This window comes from Oncorhynchus gorbuscha, linkage group LG15 (genome assembly GCF_021184085.1).
Source record: "Oncorhynchus gorbuscha isolate QuinsamMale2020 ecotype Even-year linkage group LG15, OgorEven_v1.0, whole genome shotgun sequence".
NCBI lineage: Eukaryota > Metazoa > Chordata > Actinopteri > Salmoniformes > Salmonidae > Oncorhynchus > Oncorhynchus gorbuscha.
In genome coordinates, this window is record NC_060187.1 from 46,905,045 (window position 1) to 46,930,742 (window position 25,698).

Here is a 25,698-nt window from a genome sequence, read left to right on the forward strand (position 1 = left end):
ATATGCTATCAATCCATTCTTACTTCTGGTGGATATTAGCAATAGAGCCGACTGGATATAGACCAACTATATCAGTCAACCTATAGCTATCAAAGAAATTATCATTTTTAAAGTGTTCTCGTATCACTCACTCAAAAAAAAAGAAGCCAACTGACATTTACTCCTGAGGTGCTGTTGCACCCTCTACAACCACTGTCATTGTTATTATTTGGCCCTGCTGGTCATCTATGAACATTTGAGCATCTTGGCCATGTTCTGTTATAATCTCCGCCCAGCACAGCCAGAAGAGGACTGGCCACCCCTCATAGCCTGGTTCCTCTCTAGGTTCCGGCCTTTCTATGGAGTTTTTCCTAGCCACCGTGCTTCTACACCTGCATTGCTTGCTGTTTGGGGTGTACAGCACCTTGTGACACCGGCTGATGTAAGAAGGGCTTTATAAATCAATCTGATTGATACATTGCTTTCCAATTTTACTAATACATTCACAATATAGATTATGGTGACAGTGTCAAGTGTGAATCAGGGCTATATCGAGATTCATGTATAACATTTTTATTTGCCATCAGCGTGCCTACATTGGTGCCAGTATCTGTATGCGTCTCCTTTAAGAGTGTTTTATCACACGGTTGATGACGCTCTCTCGTGCTGTAAACACGGCTCGCTCAGCTGCGTGGCGGAGACAGCTCATACCAAGGGCCGGAGGTAGGCTACTGTATTTACGTAGACTGGGCTATTACAACGCTGTTCACCTCCTCATATGATATCTGCAGAATCTCCTGTCTGAGGTGCAATGGCTAGGAAGACTGACATTCCTCCTTCATACTATGGTGAGTCGCCACGTTCGTCTTTGTTTTACGTCGGTAACCGTTCTTTCTACAAGACATGACAAAGGATAGCCTACAACAGTATGCTTACTTTTGTTATTGGGTCGCTTCTGGCGCTAGCTCTGATTTCCAAAATCTAACATTGTAGCAAGATACAATACAATATTATGCAAATGTAACGCTCATATAAAGCGATTCTTTGTTACAAAACTGGATGCCGAATTAACCATGCGTGTTGGCTACCAAAATAACAATGTTTTAATTTCGAAAGTAGGCCTACTGGATATAATAATGCCATGATATTGTTTAATTCACTCCAGTCATGAAATGTAACACAAGTGAAACTTTCTATTATAGTTTGGCTATGGAGCTCTGCTTTTGTTGATCACAGAATACAGTGCACCCTCTTGGGGATTAACACTTGGCGTGCAGTGTACACAAACACATTGGTACAAAGGTTACTGTTACAGTTTTAAACGCATACTCTGGTTAAATTCAACAATTATTAAACGTTTTCATTTTCCTGTTCAACCATTGACAATAGATGACTTAAATGTATTGTTTTGATTAAGAAAACAAGTGAATTGCATCTGAAAGCCAAGATAAACAACAATGCTCATAAACAATGTCCATTGTTATTTGGCAAATAGGCAAGCAATGTAAAGAGAATATTTGTTTCCCTTTGTCCCTAAGTGACAGTTTTCTGAATGGTTGGCATATGGATATTCAATCTCTGGGCAGATTTACTGTCCATTAGCTGGTCCTCTTTGTTAGGTTGTTTATGAAAATGATATAATCCTGGACTCGTGCCAGATGCCATAGAAGCCACATAACTACAGCATTTCAAGTGTGAAATGACAGCTTTTATGAGCAATAATACGGTAATAACACAGTTTACCCCAGATTATTAGACAAAGGAGCACTGATACAGTATTGCAGGCAGAGCTATGTAAACTCTAGCTATGGCTTATGTAATTACAGAGTAATAGTCAATACACTGAAGGCTATTTTACTCATGTCTGTTGTTATTACAGAAAGTACATGTCACAACGTCTTATAAGTAGTGATTTTACAGTCATGATTATAGGATGGCTTGACCCTCATTATAATCAATCATTACTGTGCATGATCAATCATTATAATTGGGTCATCCTTATAATAGCTGAATGAGTCACAAAACCAGTGTGTGAGCCAGCCCAGTCCAAGCAGCTTATCTGAACACATACAGTATCTTATCCACAATTTAGTCTGAGACAACAGGCAAAGGTAGGCTACACTTCCCTAGTATTTATTTGGACAGTGAAGCAACATTTTTTTTATTTGGCTCTTATACTCCAGCATTTTGGATTTGAGATCAAATGTTTTCATGCATAGCTATCTGTTTAACCATTTTGAAATGAATGCACTTCATGTACTCTACATGACCAAAAGTATGTGGCCACCTGCTCGTCAAAAATCTCATTCCAAAATCATGGGCATTAATATGGAATTGGTCCCCCCTTTGCTGCTATAACAGACTCCACTCTTATGGGAAGGCTTTCAAATAGATGTTGGAACATTTTTGCAGGGATATGCTTCCATTCAGCCACAAGAGCATTAGTGAGGTCGGGCACTGATGTTGGGCGATTAGGCCTGGCTCACAGTCGGTGTCCTAATTCATCCCAGAAGTTTTCGATGAGGTTGAGATCAAGGCTCTGTGCAAGCCAGTCACGTTCTTCTACACCGATCTCGACTAACCATTTCTGTATGGACCTCGCTTTGTGCACGGGGGCATTGACATGCTGAAACAGGAAAGGGCCTTCCCCAAACTTGCCACCTGTACCCTCTGTATATAGCCTCGCTATTGTTATTTTACTGCTGATCTTTAATTATTTGTTACTTTTATTTCTTATTCTTATTTTTTAAATAAATGTTTTAAACTGCATTGTTGTTAGGGCTTATAAGTAAGCATTTCACCTGTTGTATTTGGCGCATGTGACAAATAAAATTTGATTTGAAGTTGGAAGCACAGAATTGTTTAGAATGTCATTGTATGCTGTAGCATTAAGAGTGCCCTTTACTGGAACTAAGGGGCCTAGCCCGAACCATGAAAAACATCCCCAGACCATTATTCCTCCCCCACCAAACATTACAGTTAGCACTATGCATTCGTGCAGGTAGCGTTCTCCTGGCATCCGCCAAACCCAGGTTCATACGTCGGACTGCCAGATGGTGAAGCTTGATTCATTACTCCAGAGAACGCATTTCCACTGCTTCAGAGTCCAATGGCAGTGAGCTTTACACAACTCCAGTCGACGCTTGGCATTGCGCACGATGACCTTAGGCTTGTGTGCGGCTGCTCGGCCATGGAGACCCATTTCATCATGCTCCAGAAGAACAGTTCTTGTGCTGACGTTGCTTTCAGAGGCAGTTTGGAAATTGGTAGTGAGTGTTGGAACCGAGGACAGATGGAGGTTACGTACTGTGAGATTGCGTGGCCTACCACTTCACGGCTGAGCTGTTGTTGCTCCTAGACGTTTCCACTTCACAAAAACAGCACTTTCAGTTGACCAGGGCAGCTCGAGCAGGGCAGAGATTTTATGAACTTGTTGGAAAGGGGCATCCTATGATGGTGCCATGTTGAAAGTCACTGAGCTCTTCAGTAAGGCCATTCTACTGCCAATGTTTGTCTATGGACGTTGCATGGCTGTGTGCTCAATTTTTGTAAATAACAGCTGGTGCACGATATCTAAGGAAGTCTTGAGGTTTTGCTCGCCTGAGGTAAAGTATCTCATGATAAGTTGTAGATGACACTATCTACCTAGAGTGTTTTCATCTGTATTTTTGTAGCTGTTTACATACTACCACAGGCTGATGCTGGCACTAAGACCGCAATGAATGAGCAGTATTCCGCCATAAGCAAACAAGAAAACGCTCACCCAGAGGCGGCGCTCCTAGTAGCCGGGGAGTTTAATGCAGGGAAACTTAAATCAGTTTTACCAAATTTCTATCAGCATGTTAAATGTGCAACCAGAGTGGGAAAAAACTCTGGGTCACCTTGACTCCACACACAGAGACGCATACAAAGCTCTCTCTCGCCCTCCATTTGGCAAATCTGACCGTAATTCTATCCTCCTGATTCCTGCTTACAAGCAAAAATTAAAGCAGGAAGCACCAGTGACTCGATCAATAAAAAAGTGGTCAGATGAAGCAGACGCTAAGCTACAGGACTGTTTTACTAGCACAGACTGGAATATGTTCCGGGATGTTCCAGTCATTGGCTTCATCAATAAGTGCATCGATGACGTAGTCCCCACAGTGACCAAAAGTACATACCCCAACCGGAAGCCATGGATTACAGGCAACATCTGCACTGACCTAAAGGCTAGACCTGCTGCTTTCAAGGAGTGGGACTCTAACCCGGAAGCTTATATGAAATCCCGCTATGCCCTCTGACGGACCATCAAACAGACAAAGCATCAATACAGGACTAAGATTGAATCGTACTACAGCGACTCTGATGCTCATCAGATGTGGCAGAGCTTGCAAACCATTACAGACTACAAAGGGAAGCACAGCCGAGAGCTGCCCAGTGACACGAGGCAAATAACACTGAAACATGCATGAGAGGACCAGCTGTTCCGGAAGACTTTGTGATCACGCTCTACGCAGCCGATGTGAGTAAGACTTTTAAACAGATCAACATTCACAAGGCCGCAGGGCCAGATGGATTACCAGGACGTGTACTGCGAGCATGCGCTGACCAACTGGCAAGGTTGAGAGCTTCAAGTTCCTTGATGTCTACATCACCAACAAACTATCATGGTCCAAGCACACCAATAACGTCGTGAAGAGGGCACAACAAAACCTATTCCCCCTCAGGAGACTGAAAAGATTTGGCATGGGTCCTCAGATCCTCAAAAGGTTCTACAGCTGCACAATCGAGAGCATCCTGTCTGGTTGCTTCACTGCCTGGTATGGCAACTGCTCGGCCTCTGACAGCAAGGCACAACAGAGGGTAGTACGTACGGGGCCAAGCTTCCTGCCATCCAGGACATACCATGCAGTATCAGAGGAAGGCCCTAAAAATTGTCAATGACTCCAGCCACCCTAGTCATAGACTGTTCTCTCTGCTACCGCACGGAAAGTGCTACCGGAGTGCCAGTTCTAGGTCGAAGAGGGTTCTAAATAGCTTCTACCCCCACGCCATAAGACTCCTGAACATCTAATCAAATGGCCACCCCAGACTATTTGCATTGCCCCCCCCCCCCCCTTTACACTGCTGCTACTCTGTTGTTATCTATGCATCGTCACTTTAGTTAATAACTCTACCTACATGTACATATTACCTCAACTAACCGGTGCTCCCGCACATTGACTCCCCCTTATATATTGTCTCACTATTGTAATTTTACTGCTGCTCTTTAATTACTTGTTACTTTTATTTCTTATTCACATTTTTTTTTACATTTTTTAAATATTTTTTAACTGCATTGTTGATTAGGGGCTCGTAAGTAAGCATGTGACTAATACAATTTGATTTGATTGAGTGTTTTTTTTTGCTGCTCGTTCCAGTCGCTCGCGGCCCAGGGATGTGGCGGTGTGTCCAAACTTTTCACTGATACTGGACATATTCTATTCTTATTAACAATACAAGTGACTCCAATATGTCACAATATCTTATTTACCAGTCATTTCTATTGGGCACAACAGCATTTGAAACACAACCAAAACAACTGCAAATGCATCCAATGAGTTTATAGAGTCACAAGCTTGATGTAGTCATTGCATGCTGTGAGTATGGACCCAAATACTAAACATTTGACTAAATTGAAAACACTAAGTGAATGTGTGTATATACAGTGGCAAGAAAAAGTATGTGAACTCGTTGGAAATACCTGGATTTCTGGATAAATTGGTCAAAAATGTGATCTGATCTTCATCTAATTCACAACAAAAGACAAAACATAGTCTGTAGACATTCACAGTGCAGGGTGGGAAAAGTATGTGAACCCTTGGATTTAGTAACTGGTTGACCCTGCTTTGGCCACTCCAGGAGGCATATTTTCTTCTGTTGAAGCGTATTTTCTTCTGTTGATTTTACTTCTGTGTTTTGGGTCGTTGTCCTGTTGCATCATCCAACTTCTGTTAAGCTTCAATTGGCGGACAGATAGCCTCCTGCAAAATATCTTGATAAACTTGAATATATTTCTGTGTCGATGATAGCAAGCTGTCCAGGCCCTGAGGCAGCAAAGCATCAGCAACCCATGATGCTCCCTCCACCATACTTTACAGTTGGGATGAGGTTTTGATGTTGGTGTGCTGTGCCTTTTTTTCTCCACACATATTGTTGTGTGTTCCTTCCAAACAACTAAACTGTAGTTTCATCTGTCCACAGAACATTTTGCTAGTAGTGCTGTGGAACATCCAGGTGCACTTTAGCAAACTTCAGACGTGCAGCAATGTTTTTTTTTGGACAGCAGTGGCTTCTTCTTGTTTAGTGTTTTACGTATTGTAAACTCGTCAACAGAGATGTTAGCCTGTTCCAGAGAATTCTGTTAGTCTTTAGCTGACACTCTAGGATTCATCTTAACCTCATTGAGCATTCTGCGCTGTGCTCTTGCAGTCATCTTTGCAAGACCGCCACTCCTAGGGCGAGTAGCAACAGTTCTGAACTTTCTCCATTTATAGACAATTTGTTTTACCGTGGACTGATGAATATCAAGGCTTTTAGAGATACTTTTGCAACCCTTTCCAGCTTTATGCAAGTCAACTATTCTTAATCTTAGGTCTTCTGAGATTTTGTTCGAGGCATGGTTCACACCAGGCAATGCTTCTTGTGAATAGCAAAGTCAAATTTTGTGAGTGTTTTTTTTATAGGGAAAGGCAGCTCTAACCAACATCTCCAATCTCGTCTCATTGATTGGACTCCAGGTTAGCTGACTCCTGACTCCAATTAGCTTTTGGAGAAGTCATTAGCCTAGGGGTTCGCATACTTTTTCCAACCTACACTGTGAATGTTTAAAATATGTACCCAGTATAGACAAGAAAAATACAATAATTTGTGTGTTATTAGTTTAAGCACCCTATTTTGTCTGTTGTTGTGAATTAGATGAAGATCAGATCAAATTTGATGACCGATTTATGCAGAAATCCAGGTAATTCCAAAGGGTTCGGATACTCTTTCTTGCCACTCTATAGTGTATCTAGTCCCCCCATTTGAATGTGTCATATTGTGTATTCGATTGAATCAAAAGTTTAGTATTTGGGCCCATATTCATAACATGCAATGACTACAACAAGCTTGTGACTCTATAAACATGATGGATGCATTTGCAGTTGTTTTGGTTGTGTTTCGGGATTATGTTGTGCCCAATTGAAATGAATGGTAAGTAATGTATTGTGTCATATTGGCGCCACTCTTTTATTGTTAATTAGAATATAATATGTTTCGAACTCTTCTACATTAAAGGGATACTTCGGGATTATGAAAATGAAGCCCTTTATCTACTTACCCAGGATCAGATGAACTTGTGGATACCATTTTTATCTCTCTGTGCAGTTTGAAGGAAATTGCTAACTAACTTTAGCACAATGACTGGAAGTCTATGGTAAAAGCTAGCAGGCTAGTTTTACCATAGACTTTGTCATTGCGCTAATACTAATATGCCGTGGCTCGCCAAACTACCTCTAACGTGATTTATACTGGACGCAGAAACATTAACAATGTTATCCACCAATTCATCTGACTCTGGTGCAGTAGACAAAGGGCTTCATTGCCAAAAACCTGAAGTATCCCTTTAATGTGGATGCTACCATCATTACAGATAATCATGAATGGAGAATAATGATGAGTGAGAAAGTTATAGATGCAGAAAGGTCATGCCCCATAACATCCTAACCTATCACCATTACCACCAACTGGAGAGCTTAGGATTGTCTTGGTTGTATGACATTTATGCATCTGCTACTTTCTTACTCAATCTTTCAGGATTGTCCTTAATCATGGCAGCATCCACGTTAATGTAGAAGTGTTCAAAAACATATTCTTATTTACAATAAAAGTGACTCCAAAATGACACACAATACATTATTTGCCATTCATTTCTATTGGGCATAGCATCATCCGAAGCACCAAAGCAAACTGCAAATCCATCCAACAAGTTGGTTGAGTCACAAGCTTGATGTCGTCATTGCGTGCTAGGAATACGGGACCAAATACGAGACGTTTGACTAAGTGCAATACACGATAAGTGAATTTGTCCAAATACTTATAACGCCTTCAAAGACTAGATACTTAAAGTGCTTTCATTTCTAAATGGTGTAAAAAAAGATACTGTATGTATGAAAATATCCTAAAATAAAAGGTGACATTATGTACTGTTCTAAATAAATATGTAGGGGAGTGTATATAGTAAAACTAATTGTCATTGTTAGTGAGTGTCATGGTCCGTATATTCAGTATGACTTCATGGGAAAGTTGCAGTGTCTGTCATCTCTCTCCACACTAACCCTGTGTGTCACTCGGTTCCCATGACTCCAGGCCCCTGCCAATCATGTTTCTAGCATGTCAGCTGGAGTTTGACCTCTTACCCCAAACTCAGGATTCAGCCCACACTTTAACGGGATAGTTCTGGATTTTGGCAATGAAGCCCTTTATCCGCTTCCTCGGAGTCAGATGAATTTATGGTACCATTTTTATGTCTCTGCGCCCACAGCTAACTAGTGTCAGCGCTATCTTAACGCAAAGACTGGATGTCGTCGGGAAAAGCTAGCATGTCTTTGCGCTAAGCTAGTTAACGAAGTCTCGCAAAACTACCTCCAAATTCCTTCATACTGGACAGAGAAACATAAAAATGGTACCACATGTTCATCTGACTCTGGGGAAGTAGATAAAGGGCTTCACACAAAATCCTGAACTATCCCTTTAACACTGATGAAGCAGAGCTAGAGAGAAAGCTTTACTGCAACATTCTGAACATAAAGTTTCAACATTTGATTGTATGCTTATGGTGTAAACTACCTGATCACTCCAATACAACACGTTGCTGTAATTATCTAAAGTATGGGAATAAACTCCTCCATCTGAGAAGGGAATTGAGGCTCTGCGTCTTTAAATGCAACCTGGGCAGTTGGAGACTTAGTCAGTGGCGCATGGAATGGAGTTGTGCTGACTCCCCATGTTTAGGTCAGCTGATCTGTCCAAATGGCCTCTCTCTGGTGCTGTTGCTCAGTCAGCCAGCCGGTCCAAATGGTCTTTCACAGGCAGAGAGGGATACTAGGGGTAAAAAGTCTATCGTTCTCCCCAACCTGCCTTTAGCAAAATGGAAATGGATGAGATGGTCACACACACACACACACACACACACACACACACACACACACACACACACACACACACACACACACACACACACACACACACACACACACACACACACACACACACACACACACACACACACACACACACACACACACACACACACACACACACACACACTAGGCAAGCAAGCAACAATACACATAGATTTGATACACACTTGCAGACATGCTCAGTTTGTGCACATTCTATCACACACCAACTTTCACACTTCCAGTGCTTTTTCACAGACAATCAAAAAACCGTTATTAAGTGACAATTTAGATAGAGTAGCGTTCACCCTCAAAAAATGATGAGCTGGGCACCTTGATAATTAACACATTTCTCGCATGATCAGCTTGCCTGAGTGTGGCATTTTTACACCCATGATTGGCTTTTAAGTGCCTCGGCTCTCTGCTACCACTCACTCAATATGAAGACTGATGGTATCACGGTGTGGTACTCCTACACACCTTCGTTTACTCTGTATGATGCTCGTACTCATTATTTTGAACGATGTTATGTTCTTCTCCTGTGAAATGCCTCAGCACTTTCCTCAGACTATTACAGTGGAGCCTATCACGGTTGCCTGAAGTTTCGGAGATGATGACAGACTTGAGTCAGTTAAAAACTTCCACAAGCACACATTGTATCAAGTCAGGCGAACATGAACTGCCTTTTCTTGACCCTGCGCAAATTGAACAGAGTTGGCTCTAAATGGACAACTATGTCTCTTTGTTTCAGGCAACGCTATGCACACAGGCGTTGCTTCAATATCCAATTTGCAGCATGGATACAGTCCCTCTCTGTGTTGGACTGCTGGGCTAACTTACAACGACAGTGATTTATGAAGCACAACCCAAAGACTGAGTGAATGAGACGGCTGCAATCACAGCATGCAAACAGCTTCAGGTCTTTGTTTGAGTCTGTGATACTGTGAGGTCGGGGATCATGATGACGGTGGTGGAGCATACACGGTGTCGAATGATTCAGGTCCAACAACCGATTCCACACACAGCTGGATCATTATCCTGAGATGAAAGTCATCGATTGCTGCTCCTGTGCTATTTATTCTGTATGTGGGGCTGCAGAGGTGAGGGCCTTTATGTAAAACACTTCAGGGATATGCTATTATACTGGGTTCTCAGCCAACTCCACACTGATTTGAATTAGAAAATGACTGAGAAATAGAGGGAGGAGAGCGAGAAAGGAAAAAGCGCTAGAGGCATAGGCTTATGAGAATCCCTTAGCCTGAGGATAAGCACCAAGAGGTTCTAAATGAACATTAACCACATTAAGAGGCTGGCCCTCCCTCAAGGCCCCAAAATCAACTCTTACTGTCACTTAATCAATTACGTTAACTAAGTGATTGTTTTGGGTACTGGCTGTAACGCCACATGCAACTTTAGTCAAATTGGCAACAGACTGATATTAGAGAGTTGTTGTGCACGTCATTGAAGTGTCACATTTGATTAGATGGTCAGGAGTCTTATGGCTTGGGGGTAGAAGATGTTTAGTTGCCTCTTGGACCTAGACTTGGCGCTCTGGCACTGCTGGCCATGTGTATTGCTGTGAATTGTTAGATACTACTGCACTGTCGGAGCTAGGAACACAAGCATTTCGCTACACCCGCAATAACATCTGCTAAATACGTGTATGTGACCAATCACATATGATTTGATCACTGTATTAGGGAGAGGATTTAGTCTGAAATGCAATGTGTAGTGTTAATAACAATAAAGGAAGAACATTGCATGCGTTTGTGTGTGTACTTGATTTAGAATTTAAGCTGTGGTGCCTCTCCCCAAACCTACATATTACACAAGCCCCCGAAGGTGAATCGAGATTAATAAACAGGCGTCGTTTCCCGCGTCTCACCCCTAAAATCCATATAAACCCAAACCAAAGCCAGTTGAGCCTGTCACTGGTCCAGAATGAGACTCATTTCACAGGAAAACAGGGCCGCTAGTGACATGCCTGGGGACCTAGCTTCCCCCCCCTCCCATCACACCCTGCTACATCAAACAAGTAGCCAAGGTCACAGTCCCCCAAACACACTGCCTGCTTGCCTCTCTTTCTCTCTACTCTGGCTCTGTCTGCTGCAGGCTAGCTGTCAGAGGCTGACACTAAAATGCTAACCCTAACCCCTTGGGGGAGCCCACCCTGTGCCCTGCTGCCTCTCTCCCCCCTACAGAGTGGATGTCAGTGCGGTGTCTAACGGTTTTGGAACAGGGGGCTGTTTAAATATTGCTCCTATGTTGAAGTCCACTCCAGATATGCCAGCCACAGTGCATCTGTGGTTCTGGTGGCTCAGTTGGTTGGAGCATGGTGGTTAAGCCAGAGTTGTGGATTTGATTCCTGCATAGGCAGAGGATCTATTGGGGTTAATTGAGTTAAGCTGAGTGAGGACTCAGGAGTCTGTGATATAAGTGCAGACATTTGGGAGTTCTAGTTTGTTAAAGGAGAGGATAGACTTTTCCAGGTGCATGTGACATTAGTGAGAGCGAGAGGGAACAGTGCTGAGAGAGAGAGAGAGAGAGAGAGTGGTTGTGTATGCATGTCCTAATAAACTAAAATATAATACAGCCCTCTAGAGTGTTTAGACTGCTTTGATTTCTTCTGTGATGGATTCCAAATCCTTTATTTAGGTTGGGCCATAGCAGGGAGAGTGGGTAGTGTGATCAGCATGCTGCACCCAATGTGAGGCTCAGCGCGGTTTCATGTTAAGGCAGTTCTCACTGTGTGTGTGTGTGTGTGTGTGTGTGTGTGTGTGTGTGTGTGTGTGTGTGTGTGTGTGTGTGTGTGTGTGTGTGTGTGTGTGTGTGTGTGTGTGTGTGTGTGTGTGTGTGTGTGTGTGTGTGTGTGTGTGTGTGTGTGTGTGTGTGTGTGTGTGTGCGCGCGCAGACTTGCACGTTCAGTGGGGTTTACTAATATCTAATATACTAATAACACTTTGAAGCCGAAGGTCTGCCCTGAAGATCGGCTCTCTTGACCCTTGGTGTCCCAAGCTTGTAATAAGTCGGGTTTGGTGGAGGGTTATGACAGAACACAGACGTACTGGGTCGATACAGTATACAGGCCAGAGAGAAGATGAGCCTCAAAGAACTGCTACGGTTTTAAAATCAAATCAAGTGGAATTGTATTTGTCACGTGCACCGAATACAACTGGTGTAGACCTTACCGTGAAATGCTTACTGACACGTCCTCAACCAACAATGCTGTTTTAAGAAAAATAAGACTTAAGAAAATATTTACTAAATAACTTAAAGTTTAAAAAAGGAACACAATAATGAGGCTATATATACAGGGTGTACCGGTATTGTAATATGTACATGTAGGTAGGGGTAAAGTGACTATGCATAGATAATAAACCGTGGGTAGCAGCAGCGTAAAAAAGGGGGGGGTCAATGCAAATAGTCCGGATAGGCATTTGATTAGCTGTTCACCCATCTTATGGCTTGAGGGAAGAAGCTGTTGAGGGGCTTTTTGGACCTAGACTTGATGCTCCAGTACCGTTTTCTGTGCGGTAGCAGAGTGGCTGGATTCTTTGGCAATTTTTTGGAGTCTTCCTCTGACACTGACTGGTATAGAGGTCCTAGATGGCAGGAAACCCGGCCCCGGTGACGTAATGGGCCGTACGCACTACCCTCTGTAGCGGTTTGCAGGATAGAATTATGGTAAGGGCAACGGAGAGCTTTGTACACGTCTCTGTGTGTGGAGTAAAGGTGGTCTAGAGGTTGTTATTTTTCAGCAATCTACACACAATACCCCATAATGACTTAAAGAGAAAACAGGTTTTTAGAATTATTTTGAAATGTATTAAAAATAAAAACAGAAATACCTTATTTACATAAGTATTCAGTCTCTTTGCTATGAGACTTGAAATTGAGCTCGGGTGCATCCTGTTAACCTTGATTGTCCTTGAGATGTTTCTACAACTTGATTGGAGTCCACCTGTGGTAAATTCAATTGATTGGACATGATTTGGAAAAGCACACACCTGCCTTTATAAGGTCCCACAGTTGACGGTGCTTGTCAGAGTAAAAAACAAGATGACCAAGAATCCGATGGTCACTTTGACAGAGGTCTAGAGTTCTTCTGTGAATATGGGAGACCCTTCCAGAAGGACAACCATCTCTGCAGCACTCTACCAATCAATCAATCCATCAATCAAATGTATTTATAAAGCCCTTCTAACGTCAACTGATTTGCCAAAAAAGTTTGCCAAAAATCACCTAAAGACCCACAGACCATGAGAAACAAGATTATCTGGTCTGATGAAACCAAGATTGAACTGGAGGAAACATGGCACCATCCCTACGGTGAAGCATGGTAGGGGCAGCATCATGCTGTGGGGATGTTTTTCAGCGGCAGGGACTGGGAGACTAGTACGGATCGAGGCTGGAGCAAAGTGAAGAGAGATCCTTGATGAAAACCTGCTCCAGAGCACTGAGGACCTCAGACTGGGGTGAAATTTCCCCTTCCTACAGGACAACGATCCTAAGCGCACAACCAAGACAACAAGGCAGGAGTGGCTTCGGGACAAGTCTCTGAATGTCCTTGAGTGGCCCGGCCAGAGCATGGACTTGAACCCGATCTCTGGAGACCTGACAGAGCTTGAGACGATCTGCAGAGAAGAATGGGAGAAACCGAAAAAGACTCAATGCTGTAATTGCTGCCAAAGGTGCTTCAACAAAGTACTGAGTAATGGGTCTGAATACTTATTTAAAAGTGATATTTCAAATGTCTAAAACCTGTTTTTGCTTTGTCAATATGTAGCATTGTGTGTAGATTGATGAAAAAAAAAAAAAATCTAATTTAGAATAATGCTGAAACGTCGAGACGCCTATGGATCTGCTGAGGGCTTCATCAAATATGAATGAAAAGAGAAGTTCTCTCAAACCTGCACGCTGTGCTTGCTTTGCTAAGCTGTTGATATTTGCGATGCGGAACGTTGAAGATTTTATTTCCTGCATGACACCATGCTGAAAAAAGGGTGAAAGGGGTTGAGAAACACCCGACCCTCAAAGATGAGAAACACCCGACATTCTGCAGCCAGCCACTCTGTCTAATTATGTTCATGAATGAGCAGAATGGAAAAGGCCAACTGAAAGGCGTCTCAGCTCCAACCCAGGCGCTGCACCTGCAGTGGTGGAGCCGTTTGCCTGGCCACCCTATGAAAGAAGCCTGTGTTACATAGTGGAACATGAGGACACTGGTGCCTGTGTCCGCCTGTGTTGTTGTGTCTGTGTACTGGATGTGTTTATGGGGAAAGGCTGAGAAAGTCGGAGGAGGAGGAGGGGAGAGAGATGAGAGCAGGGGGAAACAGTGCCATACTGTACTTGGGTTGACATTGACAACAGTGTATATGAGGACAACCAAAAATACAAAAGCCCAATATATATCTCCATAAAGAGGCGTTTAATCCAGGAATATACTGCTGTTTTTGTGGCCTTAACTCATCCCTGAATAATGATTTTATAACAGACACAAATACAGTCAGTCTGGCATCCCTTTCTAGCCTTTTTACAAAGCCTCTTCAGCCCTATCACAGCCCTCTACCAAGGACATCCAGTCCGACCAAGGATAATGACACAATTCAGTTCAGTAAAAGGTCACATTTACAGTGATTTGAAAAGATCTTTGCCTAGTAGTTTTTTCTCTCTCCCAGTAATAAGATACATTTTAGTTTCTGCTATATCTACGTTGCTCTCACATGGAACTAGACCAAGAACTGACTGAATGAATTGTTATATTATCCAGTATCAGACAAGACTATTTGCCTGGTGAATCAGTTTGGGCACGAACTGTCTCCATAACTCCATAAGTCTACACTATTACAACCAGCCCGATCAGGAGGGCTCCAGTAGAGGGACAACAGCATTATGTTCTCTTCCACCAAAAAACTTGAAATACAACATGATGAAAAACACCCTCAAATGATTTTCCCTGAAGTGCTGAGCTTTATCACTCCAAGCCGGGCTGTTACGTTTGGAAAGGCTCCAGCACAGGCATTTTGAAGTTGCTTCCCACCACTCAGCTTACTTTAGCACTGTTTGGAATCGGCCTGACTGAAACGAAGACTGTCTAGTTGAGGCTCTCCTATAATACTCACGGGACAATTATTTTTTTTAGGTACTCCACCCCGTTTAGGAAAATGGCTGTGGCTTGTTATATAAAGCAGGCAGACTGGCATCGAGGCATTCTGTGACTGTTCGATGGAATGTTCAAATGGGCAAAACAAGTGACCTAAGCAACTTTGAGTGTGGTATGATCGTCGAATCCAGTATCTCAGAACCGGCCGCCCTCCTGGGCTTTTCACGCACGACAATGTCTAGGGTTTTCTGAGAATGGTGCGATTAACAAAAACATCCAGTTAGCGGCAGTCCTGTGGGCGAAAAACAGCTCGTTGATGTCAGTGGTTGAAGGAAAATCGCAAGAATCGTGCAAGCTAACAGGCAGGACACAAACAGACAAATAACGGCACAGTACAACAGTCGTGTGCAGAAATGCCTCTCGGAATGCACAACTTGTCAATCCTTGTCACAGATGGGCTATTGCAACTGACGACCACATTGGGTTCCACTCAAATCCGCTAAAAACATCAAGAAGCGGCTCCAGTGGACACGCGATCACCAACACTGAACAATTGAGGAGTGTGAAAACATTGCCTGGAACATGACAGTGAGTGGCCTGCGCAGACCTCAGACCCCAGACCAATAGAGTATCTTTGGGATGAGAAGGAACGGGCTGTTTGCAGCATGAATGTACCGCCGTCCAATCTGCAGCAACTGCATGATGCCATCGCGTCAGCATGGACCAACATCCCTGTGGAATGTCTCCAACACCTTGTAGAATGTCCTGTAGAATTCAGGCTGTTTTGTAGGCAAAGGGGTGGGGGGTGGGGGGGGGGGTCTGACCCGGTACCAGATGGGTGTACCTAATAAACTGTCCGGTGAGTATATATCTTCAAGGGCATCCATTGATTAACCACTGAATGATTGGAATGTGGAATTTGAGGGGAGTGACACAACTTTGTTAAACCATCAATCTGTTATATCATGGTCAATGATGGCAAGTCAATGCTGTGATTGACCCATAATCTTTAGCTTTGGCAGACAGAGGATGCAAATGGGATTGGAGTACAATGATTTGTGATATGTAATTCCATACCCAGTCTGCTCTCAATGCTCCAGAGAGTAGCTATAATGACCAGTTAATTTGCATTGGATGATGAAATCTCCATTGGATGATGAAATTATCCTACAACAATTGCTAACATTAGACATGAGAGATTTGCTGAGCCTTGTTATTTGCTTGGACAAATAATGGCCACAAGCCTCTGTCTAGACTACGGCATCTGGCTTCGCAAGACTAACCCCTCACTACAGCACACATCACACATACTTGCAAACTGTACATTGCATTTGTTTATACATATTACTAACATCCTCATTCCTTATTTATACACTGTAAACACAAACCAACTACAGACACATACTACCTACATATAACTACAGACTAGAGGTCGACCGATTAATCGGAATGGCCGATCAATTAGGGCCCATTTCACGTTTTCATAACAATCGGAAATCGGTATTTTTGGGCAGTATGATCTTCAGGGCTGCACAGAAATTCTCCATTAACTTCAGCCTTTGGAAACAAAATGGGACAGACACATTTGAAGACGTTTCTTGAAGTAATTAGTTAGAAACATGACAGTCAAAGCTTAGAAAATCATGCAGTTATAAATGCTGGGGAATCAAATTTGAAATAAGTATATGCTACTTGACTGTTTATTGAACACCTTATTTAGCAAAAGTTCAATATTTACCTTCAAAAATGATGCTGCTATCTTTAGGACATCAGGCACCATCAGTTTGCACCCTCGATGTTGCTGTGCACGGGTTCAACAGAGCCAACACAATGATGTTATCTAACTGCCACAATATGCCTCGCAGGCATTTTCCACATTTAGTTGACTATAGCCCTTCGTTCATCCTGACCCCAGCAACACATCACACATCCACTACTCTCTTTGCACTGGCCAAGTCTAAGTACAGTCATCAACCAAGGCCAAGTATACTGGTGGTTCAGTGTTACTGGTGAATTTTGGGCCCGCCGGTAATGTATAATGGGTCTATAGTCAGTTTTGTGAACCAGAGTAAAGCTCAGAGGCCTTCTGAGAGGAGGAAACGCCAGGATACTGTGGTGAGTACACTAATAAAGCCAAGCGTTGAGGATTCACCGGTTGTGCCCAATAAGCAAATCCTAGTTTAGTGTGTTTGTACTGATGAGAATCTAGTATTATTATTATTATATTATAATCTAGTGAATTTCAGCCACTCATGTTGTTGATTAATGTTGTAAGAGTGCTCTGGAAACTTGCATTTAGGTCTGTGAGTATATGCACCCAATAGTATGGTATAGACATTGATCGCCAAGCTGGTGACCGCTTTTTACACCCTAACAAGAGGCTGATGCCCACGCCCCCCATTGGTTCCCCAGTAGAACACACTGGCGGGCCTCTGCATGGACTTACTGAGTGTTCATCACTGAGATAGAGACAGAGCGATATCTCAGGCTCTCCCAAGACAATTTCCTCCTTCCCCTTGCTGTTGCGCAATCTGTCCTCTTGCCGTTGGCTTCCCTTCATCTCTGTATGAATTCCCATCCTCAATCCTCCCCTTGATACCGACCCGTCTGTTTTCACCACGATGGCTGACAAAGACCAGGGAGCACTCAGTCGCTTGAAATATTCACACACCATAGCAATCTATGAAAAAAAATGTTTTCTGTCTATTTGCATTCTGCCTGGTTGCTTGAGTTCCGGTCCAACAGATAGCCAGCTCACAACCCCCGGCAGCTGGAGCTCTAATTAGCTCTGATATGAGTTAATGTGATGCAACCTGCCAGCCACCGGTTTGTAAGAACATCCACCGGGATATAAAAACAACTTAAGGCAACTAATGATGCATCACAGAAAGGTAGCAAGTTTCTATTAGTATCATACGCCTTGCGGAAGTGCTGACACAGATCCAACCAATCTCCTACTGCACAGGACCCACTTTCAATATCTACTCTGAAGCCATATACTGTAAGAATTGTCAATGGCGAATCTGTTTGGCCAATAGTCATTGCCAGTTACTTGAGCTGGCTGTGAAAGTTCTGTTGGAAGCGTCTATAGCAGGGGATTTCAAACTTTTCTTGCCCAGGGACCCCCCACACAGGCAAACTGGCAACCCAGGGACCCCCATCATGTTATCAACAACAAAAAAGTAATGTCTTATCTTGTCGTGAATGTTAATGGCAAATAAGTCATCAACATTTCAAATTAATAGATTTGGTAGACAGTGTCATTATTTTGACCTCCCCACAGTTCATTGGAAGAGGAACTGGAAACTAACATCTAAGTCTATTAGCTAGAAAGGAAAATGTTGCTGTTGTAAATTATAAACAGTTTGGCATGGAGCTGAGAGACAATTTTGGAGTTTTAAAGCTAATTTCCTGCAAGTCTATGCATTTTGCCATGGCTAATGCTATGTTTCTCCGCTTTTGATTCTCCCCGAGTGTCTAGCTTTTATTTGATTGTAAAAGCCTTGTCCTTATTGTCAGTTAGAAGTGACTCAAATCATATAAAAATAAATCATATTCAATTCAAAACTGTTCTCTTTCTTGAAGTCTGAACAGCCAAAAAGCACATGGAATCTGATATTTTAAGCCACATTTTAAAATCACCTTCATGGGTTATTTGAAGTCGGATACAAATCTGATTATTGGCCAATTGGATATATTTGCCCCTCAAGTGGTTTTTAGATTGTTATTTGGCATATTTTGTTGCTTGCTAGCTACTCTGTTGGACATGTGGTAGCTAACTAGCTTGTTAATTGTCCACAAACAAATAGGGAATGTGCTAGAAAGTGAAGCAGCTACCTAGCTAGCTAGTTGACTGCTTTGGCTAGCCAAAAAGGACTTGTTTTGTAAGTCAGATCATTATCACACTACGATTTTGAACATTCAAAGCAACTGAGAAATGTCCATGGCAGGCATTGTTGTCACCTTAGCTTGCTACATAACTTCTGAGTGACAGGAAGCATGAGCACCACCACCACCACCACCATAAATTAGCCTACACCACTGTGCACGGACCCATCGTTACCATGTCAACTAGCATAGCCATGTCAGCAAAGGACTTTTGTCAGAACACACACATACGATTTGGTCACTTGTAAGAAAACGGATTTGAAAAGGAAAACTGATTTGAGCGTTAATAAGGCCTACAGTGTGAACGAGGCTTTACTTTTCAAAGATAGTAATGTTAACTTGACACTGAAACAGATTTTCCATTCTTTAAAATTAACACTTAGACGGCCTGCCTAAGAATTTTCTATACAAAAAAAACCTGTTGCTCCAATGACTGTAATTTCCTGGATGCAGAGACATAAAAAGGGTATCCGCGAAGGTATTCTGTTGCAGCTAGTGATGGTCATAAAATAATAATGTTCCACACAAAAAATCCCCCAAAATCCCCCCCCTCCCAAATAAAATCATGGGCCCCCTGCAGTACCTTGTCCGCGGATCCCAGTTTGAAAACCCCAGGTCTATACCTGGTGCAGGTGTCCTGGGTCCCATTCCAACATTTTGCACTGATGTAATGGCAATTTTTTTTTTTGCTGCTTTTGCCTGAGGAAATAGATGTTGTTGCTGTCATGACCTTCACGTCTTGGAACATGGCAAGCTAAAGCATACTGCCATAGTACAGTAAATGACATTTCACTGCATCATTGATGTCTCATATCTTTATAGCATCAATTTGCATCCGTGTCTCAATCATATCGATGTAGTTTGCCAATTAAAATAAGTAAATGTGCTGTATAAGGCGGTAACACACTGGCCTGGTCCCAGATCTGTTTGGGCTGTTTTGCAAACTCCTGTGGTCATTGTCATGCGAAACATGACCAGGCTATTAACACACATCAACTACGACTGCACCTGGTCCTGTGTCTACGTGTCCTTAGCTGAGAGATGCAGATTTATCCAATAAAATCTCCAAGGTCCCCATCTTTTTATTTAGAATCAAAACACAACAGCAGTACAGAACAATAGGCTCCATACTCAGTGGTTTGGATTATAGTGTTTCTGTCGCAAGGGTTATGAGTTCAATTCCCTTGGATCTGATACATTCTGTACATCGCTTCGGATAAAAGCAACTGCTAAATAACTAATGACTCTTCCGAATGTTATGCTAATTAACTAATGACTCTTCCGAATGTCATCCCTGAATATCCTAACAGTGCCGCTCAGAGAATGTCTTCAACCAGAAAAGATGTTCATCACAGCCATGGGATTGATCATCGACATAAGAGCGATTCCATGCGTCTTTTTCACTCTCTCTCCGTCTCAGTCAATGACATCCAGTGATTAATGAGTGCTCAGTTAGGAGGCCCAGTGCATAGTACAGTATCCATGGTGCTGGGTTCTGCCAAGTGAGCTGTATTTCTCAGAGCAGAAGCAGGTCTTCAGAGACAGGCAGATGGGAGATAAGCCCACTCACGCTGCTCTGAGAAATTACACTCTGTGTGATGATGAATGTGCTCACAGGAACTGTTCATACTGCAACTCCATGGGGGCACTAGCAAACCATATGCATTATGCATACACACACGTGTGGGCATACACGTCGACACACACAAGTATACAGGCAACAGGCACACACGTGCGCATGCACACATACACACACATAACCAGATTTTTAGGAGGGCCACGTATGGTGGTGTATAGTGGGTTTAAAGTGGGACTGATAACATTTACAGGGTCAAGTGGAGATTCCTGTGCAGTGACCCAGATATGCCTTCTGTGCTTCTGTGCAGTTAAATTGGATGATTTATATACCCCCAAAGGCACTGTGTGAAACACAGAACTTTCTGTTATCTGTAGCAGTGGTTCCCAAACTGTGGAGTGGGACTCAGTCCGGCTTTCAACTTACTCTTGAAAGTTGTAATAGTAGAATGCATAAGGTGCAATTTTGAAATTGGGTAATGCATCATCAGTTTTCCTCTTGTCATTGCATACCTTAGAGAGCTATTTATAACTTGTCAGAAATGTCCAGAACCACTAGCCTATGCCAGCTAATGTTTTTTAAGTCCATAGATTTTGTTGTAATCTTTGAGTCACTCAAATATCACATGAATACACATACAACATGGCAAAATGTATAGAATTACAAGACAATTAGCTTTAAAACTGCAAAATGCTCTGTTCACCCGATGACAAAATGTGTAGGATTGCAGGAAATAAGCCTTCCACCAACAAGATGCTTGTGTACAGAGTATGAGACAGAAACAGACGTGGGATGTTCCCCAGTGCTGAATTTGGGAACCCCTGATCTATAGTAGCTTGGCATCATGTTAGCACCTCAGTACAGCTACAGAGGCTGTGTGCCAAATGGCACCCCATTCCCTACATAGTCCACTGCTTTTAACCAGAGCCCTATGGGTCCTGGTAAAAAGTGGTGCACTATATAGGGAATAAGGTGCCATTTTGGACACAGACACAGAAAGGACTTGTGAACGGAGATAGTTAGTGCCCTCCCAGGCAGTTGCATGTTATGTTTATTGCAGGACAGGACCAGACACAATGTTATGACTAATGGTACATGTGCTGTTGTTTTACTCTCTCATTGATCGCCATGAGCATTCCTGTCAGTAATGCCATGTGCAGTTATCGTATGTTTCTCGAGGACAGTTTCTGCTCTATAGTCTAAGTCTACATGCAATAACTTATCATTTGCTCTCTTACATGATGTCACTTGTCTGGTTATTGGAGATTTACTCTGGATGTTCCTGTTTCTAAGCCTTGTAAGTTCACCAAGGGCACAGTTGTTTTGCATGTTAGAGGCTAACCATGCAATGATCTGCTTCGCTTACAGGTGAGCCACGCAAGTTTGACCCGGGCTTCAGAGGACCTATCCATAACAGGTACTGTATCCTCTGGTCTCCTCCAACTTCCCTTGCACGAAGAAGCAATCGAAACATGTTCAGTAATGCGCTTGTATTTGACTCCACTGTGGACGTTCAACAGCATACTGATAGTTATTCCCCAAAGGTTTTTTCTTTCTCTCTATTTTTGATTTGCGCCAAAGATGGGCCTATCGTCTTCTTCTCAATCTGCCATAGAATTGAATTGTGCATTCTATCAAAACCACTACACATCTTATATTATTATTTTTTTCTTCTCCAAATAAAAAATATTAAACTTATTGTTTCATAAGCTCTTTTGCACGTCACTCTATGTGTTGACGGATTGATAATTTGCCAGGCACTGTTAATGGAGAGGGAGGCTGAGTTCTGGCAGCTGTCTTCGCTACATCACACAGATCAATAGCTATTAGTCACACGATCGGCTGGCGTTAGCCCAATGACACACATTGTTAACCAGCCTGGGAGACCGGAGGAACACAAACTCGTATATCACAGGGAAGCAGCCAACACATACCATTCATGTATAACCTGGCTACGTCCTTTTTATTTGAATGCCTGGCTTTATCTAGTACATATACCAATGTCCTGTTGCTATGTCTTGTTTACATTTGTTTGGATTGTCATTGGCTCTCACTGGAGTCCGCCATCCCACAAGACAACATCGTAAACAAGATTTCTCAATTACCTATTTAGGATGCAGCTGTGTATGTCTTATAGCCTTTCAACTTTGTGGTTTTACTCTTTACACCACTAATTTCTGCCCTGAAGCGTTTCATTACTTCATACTGTAGAATAGACATATTCAGGACCAGCTTCATATACACTGCTGGGGAAAGCATGCCCCCCCCCCCCCCCCCCCCCCCCCCCCCCAAGACTTTATCTCACCCTCTCCAGTTCGTTTTACTCCTACAGATGTGGACTAAAGTGAAGACACTTTGATGTTTATCTGGCTTAAGAGTTTAAAAAAAATGAGAACTGAGAGAGGACTGACTCTCCTTCGGTTGTCTTTTTTTTCTCAGAAGCTCACCGCCTAAATTAAGTCTGTATCTGTGGTTATTGAACAGTCCTCTAAAAGAGTAGAGAAAATGGAGATGCATTGTAGCTCTGAATAATTCCGGCTTCCATTATGCTGCGGTACGGGTGATATATCAATCCATAAAGTACATCTGAATAATGTATGAATTGAATGATGCCATTGACTAGGGCCGGCGCGATACCAGTATCGGGATTCCCATTGGTATCGTGGCAAGGAAACAAAATGTGAAGCAGATTTAAATTATTTAGGAAAACAGCCCTAATATTGGAAACCAACATCATTATGTTGTCATCCAGAGTCACATTTGATTTATTTTCCAAGCTACAGCACTCAATATTATACATACAGAAGGTTTGCTTTGTTTTCATTTTTGCCTTGAAAAAAATATCCCGATATTGGTATCGTCCCGCCCTGAATAGTGGACTGCACAAATTTTAGTCAAGACACATACATGGACTGTAAAATTTGTCCTTGAGACTTCTGCAGGGAAGTTGAAAAACATTCAAAACCCCTGTGCCTTCCACTGCTATATCTATTGGCTCTCCAGACCTTGAGAAACTTCCCGGTGTGTTTCAACATGTGAGAATCCATTATCTCTACCCCTCTCTCCCAAACTCTCTCTATGTTAATTCCCATTGTGTGGTGGAAACAGTCGGCCAATGGTGACACACCAGAATTCCAGCCACGCTATTCTGTGGCAGCGTCGACCGGTCATCACCACCACAGCCATGGCACCAATGGCTCCCCAAGTGGAGTCAGCTTTACGAATAGAACACTCTGTCACAGAGCTTCACATGTCACTGACAGGAATGCCAGCCGGTACCCACTGCCTCACAGCACTTAGAGTAGCAGCACACATACATACCCACCCAGCAGGGGAAAGGAAATGGTTCTTGCCGACTGATTTTGGTTCAGCTATGGAGATCTAAGACTTTTAGACTATGACTGGGATTTGGCATTGGACCACATTTGCAGTTGGGCTGCGTTTGCGTCACAGTGATGAGAGAAAGATACCTAGTTTTTTTTTGTCTCGTTTACCAGCTTCCTTTCAGCGTTCACCTGACTCAAAGGTTGTTCTGTGTTAGCTCTGTAGTGCTAGCTTTGACTTTGCCTTAATAGGTCGTCACTGTCTAATGTAGCCTATTTGAAATGATGAGCGCTTCTTACAGTCACCTTTTCCTGTTTTTTTTTAATGAAAATACTTTTCATTCAAGTCGTACAGTTTGGTTTCAATAGTTGAAAACCAGATGGGAGGTCCAGGTAGTCACAAAAATAGATGGGTGTTGGTTAAATTGTGATTTTAATGAATCAAACACATTTGGAGTGTCATTTTACCCCACTGTGAGCGAGGAGCGGTTTTTCGCGGTGCAGTTGGAAAGGACTTGGCGCACCGGAAAGCACCACTCCATGAGCGATAAGAGAGATTTCTGACTGCTCAACTCCGCTCACATACTCTGCTGAGTACCACTCTTCATATTTTCAGTATGGTGATGGCTGCGTCATATTATGGGTATGCTTTTCATTCAGCGAGGACTAGGAAGTCTCTAGGCCCTGGGGGTTTGGGTAGAAGACAGTGGAGACTCACTTCACGGTGAAGAGGTGAAGAGGTGACAGAAGGTCTGCTTCAGGGTCCCACCCCCTGGATCTCATCGACTAATCACCCATGATTCTTAGCTGCCCTCTGGTCCGCTACCTGACTCAACTCCTAATGGACGCTGAGAAATTCAGTCCTCACCATGGCAACCTCGACAGCTCTTGTTACCTGTCTTTTGAATGAAATGAAAAAGTAGTCCCTCGTCTGCCTCTTTTTAATACCGTGTTTAATATCAGAGCCGGCAGTGCCTTGGGCACACCGCAGGTCCAATTCACACTGTATCACACGGTCTCTACAAGAATGTTGTCGGTGTGAGGATGGAGACATTTTCTGCCTCGGCTCCCTTGGACTGGGTTTGTTTGTGAAATATGGCTTAGCCTTTAAAGTCTCAGTTCCATAGCCATCATGTTATAGACTTGTGTCATTCCTTGAGTCTATGTATTTTTGTGGGTAATGGTCTTTGACAGGAGAATGCAGATCTGAACAGATGGTCCATGGGTCAGTTAATAGCTGGAGGGGATTTATGGGCAATGTAATTTGGAGAGATATCTCAAATTGGACATTCACAATTAAGTATCAGGTCTTAATGGGAAAATTACAATCACTGATGGCCACTAGATTATCACCAGCTGATCTCTCGTTAAACCATCATTACGCTCTAAAATCACCCGCACAGCTGATGTCAATTGCAACCATCATCCGTCACCGATTTACCACTCCGTAACGTGGATTTCTGAATTGGAAAGAAATGTGGTAGGGAGAGTAATTTCTTATTATTTGGAAATCGTTATCTTAACCAAAGAAACCGTTGCAAAGTGCTTTGTTTTATAATTACATTTTAATTGTCTTTCAATGTTGTTGCATTCCATATAAAAAAGTATGTGAATTGGCTATTTAGTGGATTCGGCTATTTGAGCACACAG

The 25,698-nt window shown here is 42.8% G+C and overlaps 1 protein-coding gene across 4 annotated transcripts in view; it reads left to right on the forward strand.

Moving 5' to 3' along the window:
* Window positions 1-635: 635 nt before the first annotated feature.
* slc44a5b (solute carrier family 44 member 5b) overlaps window positions 636-25,698 on the forward strand; it is a 49,715-nt gene continuing 24,652 nt past the window's right edge. For all 4 annotated transcript variants that reach the window (XM_046301579.1, XM_046301581.1, XM_046301580.1 and 1 more), the window contains exons 1-2: window positions 636-827; window positions 22,094-22,142. In XM_046301579.1, the coding sequence (XP_046157535.1) occupies window positions 791-827; window positions 22,094-22,142 (86 nt within the window). In that variant the 5' untranslated portion in view covers window positions 636-790. The remainder of the gene's footprint in view (window positions 828-22,093; window positions 22,143-25,698) is intronic.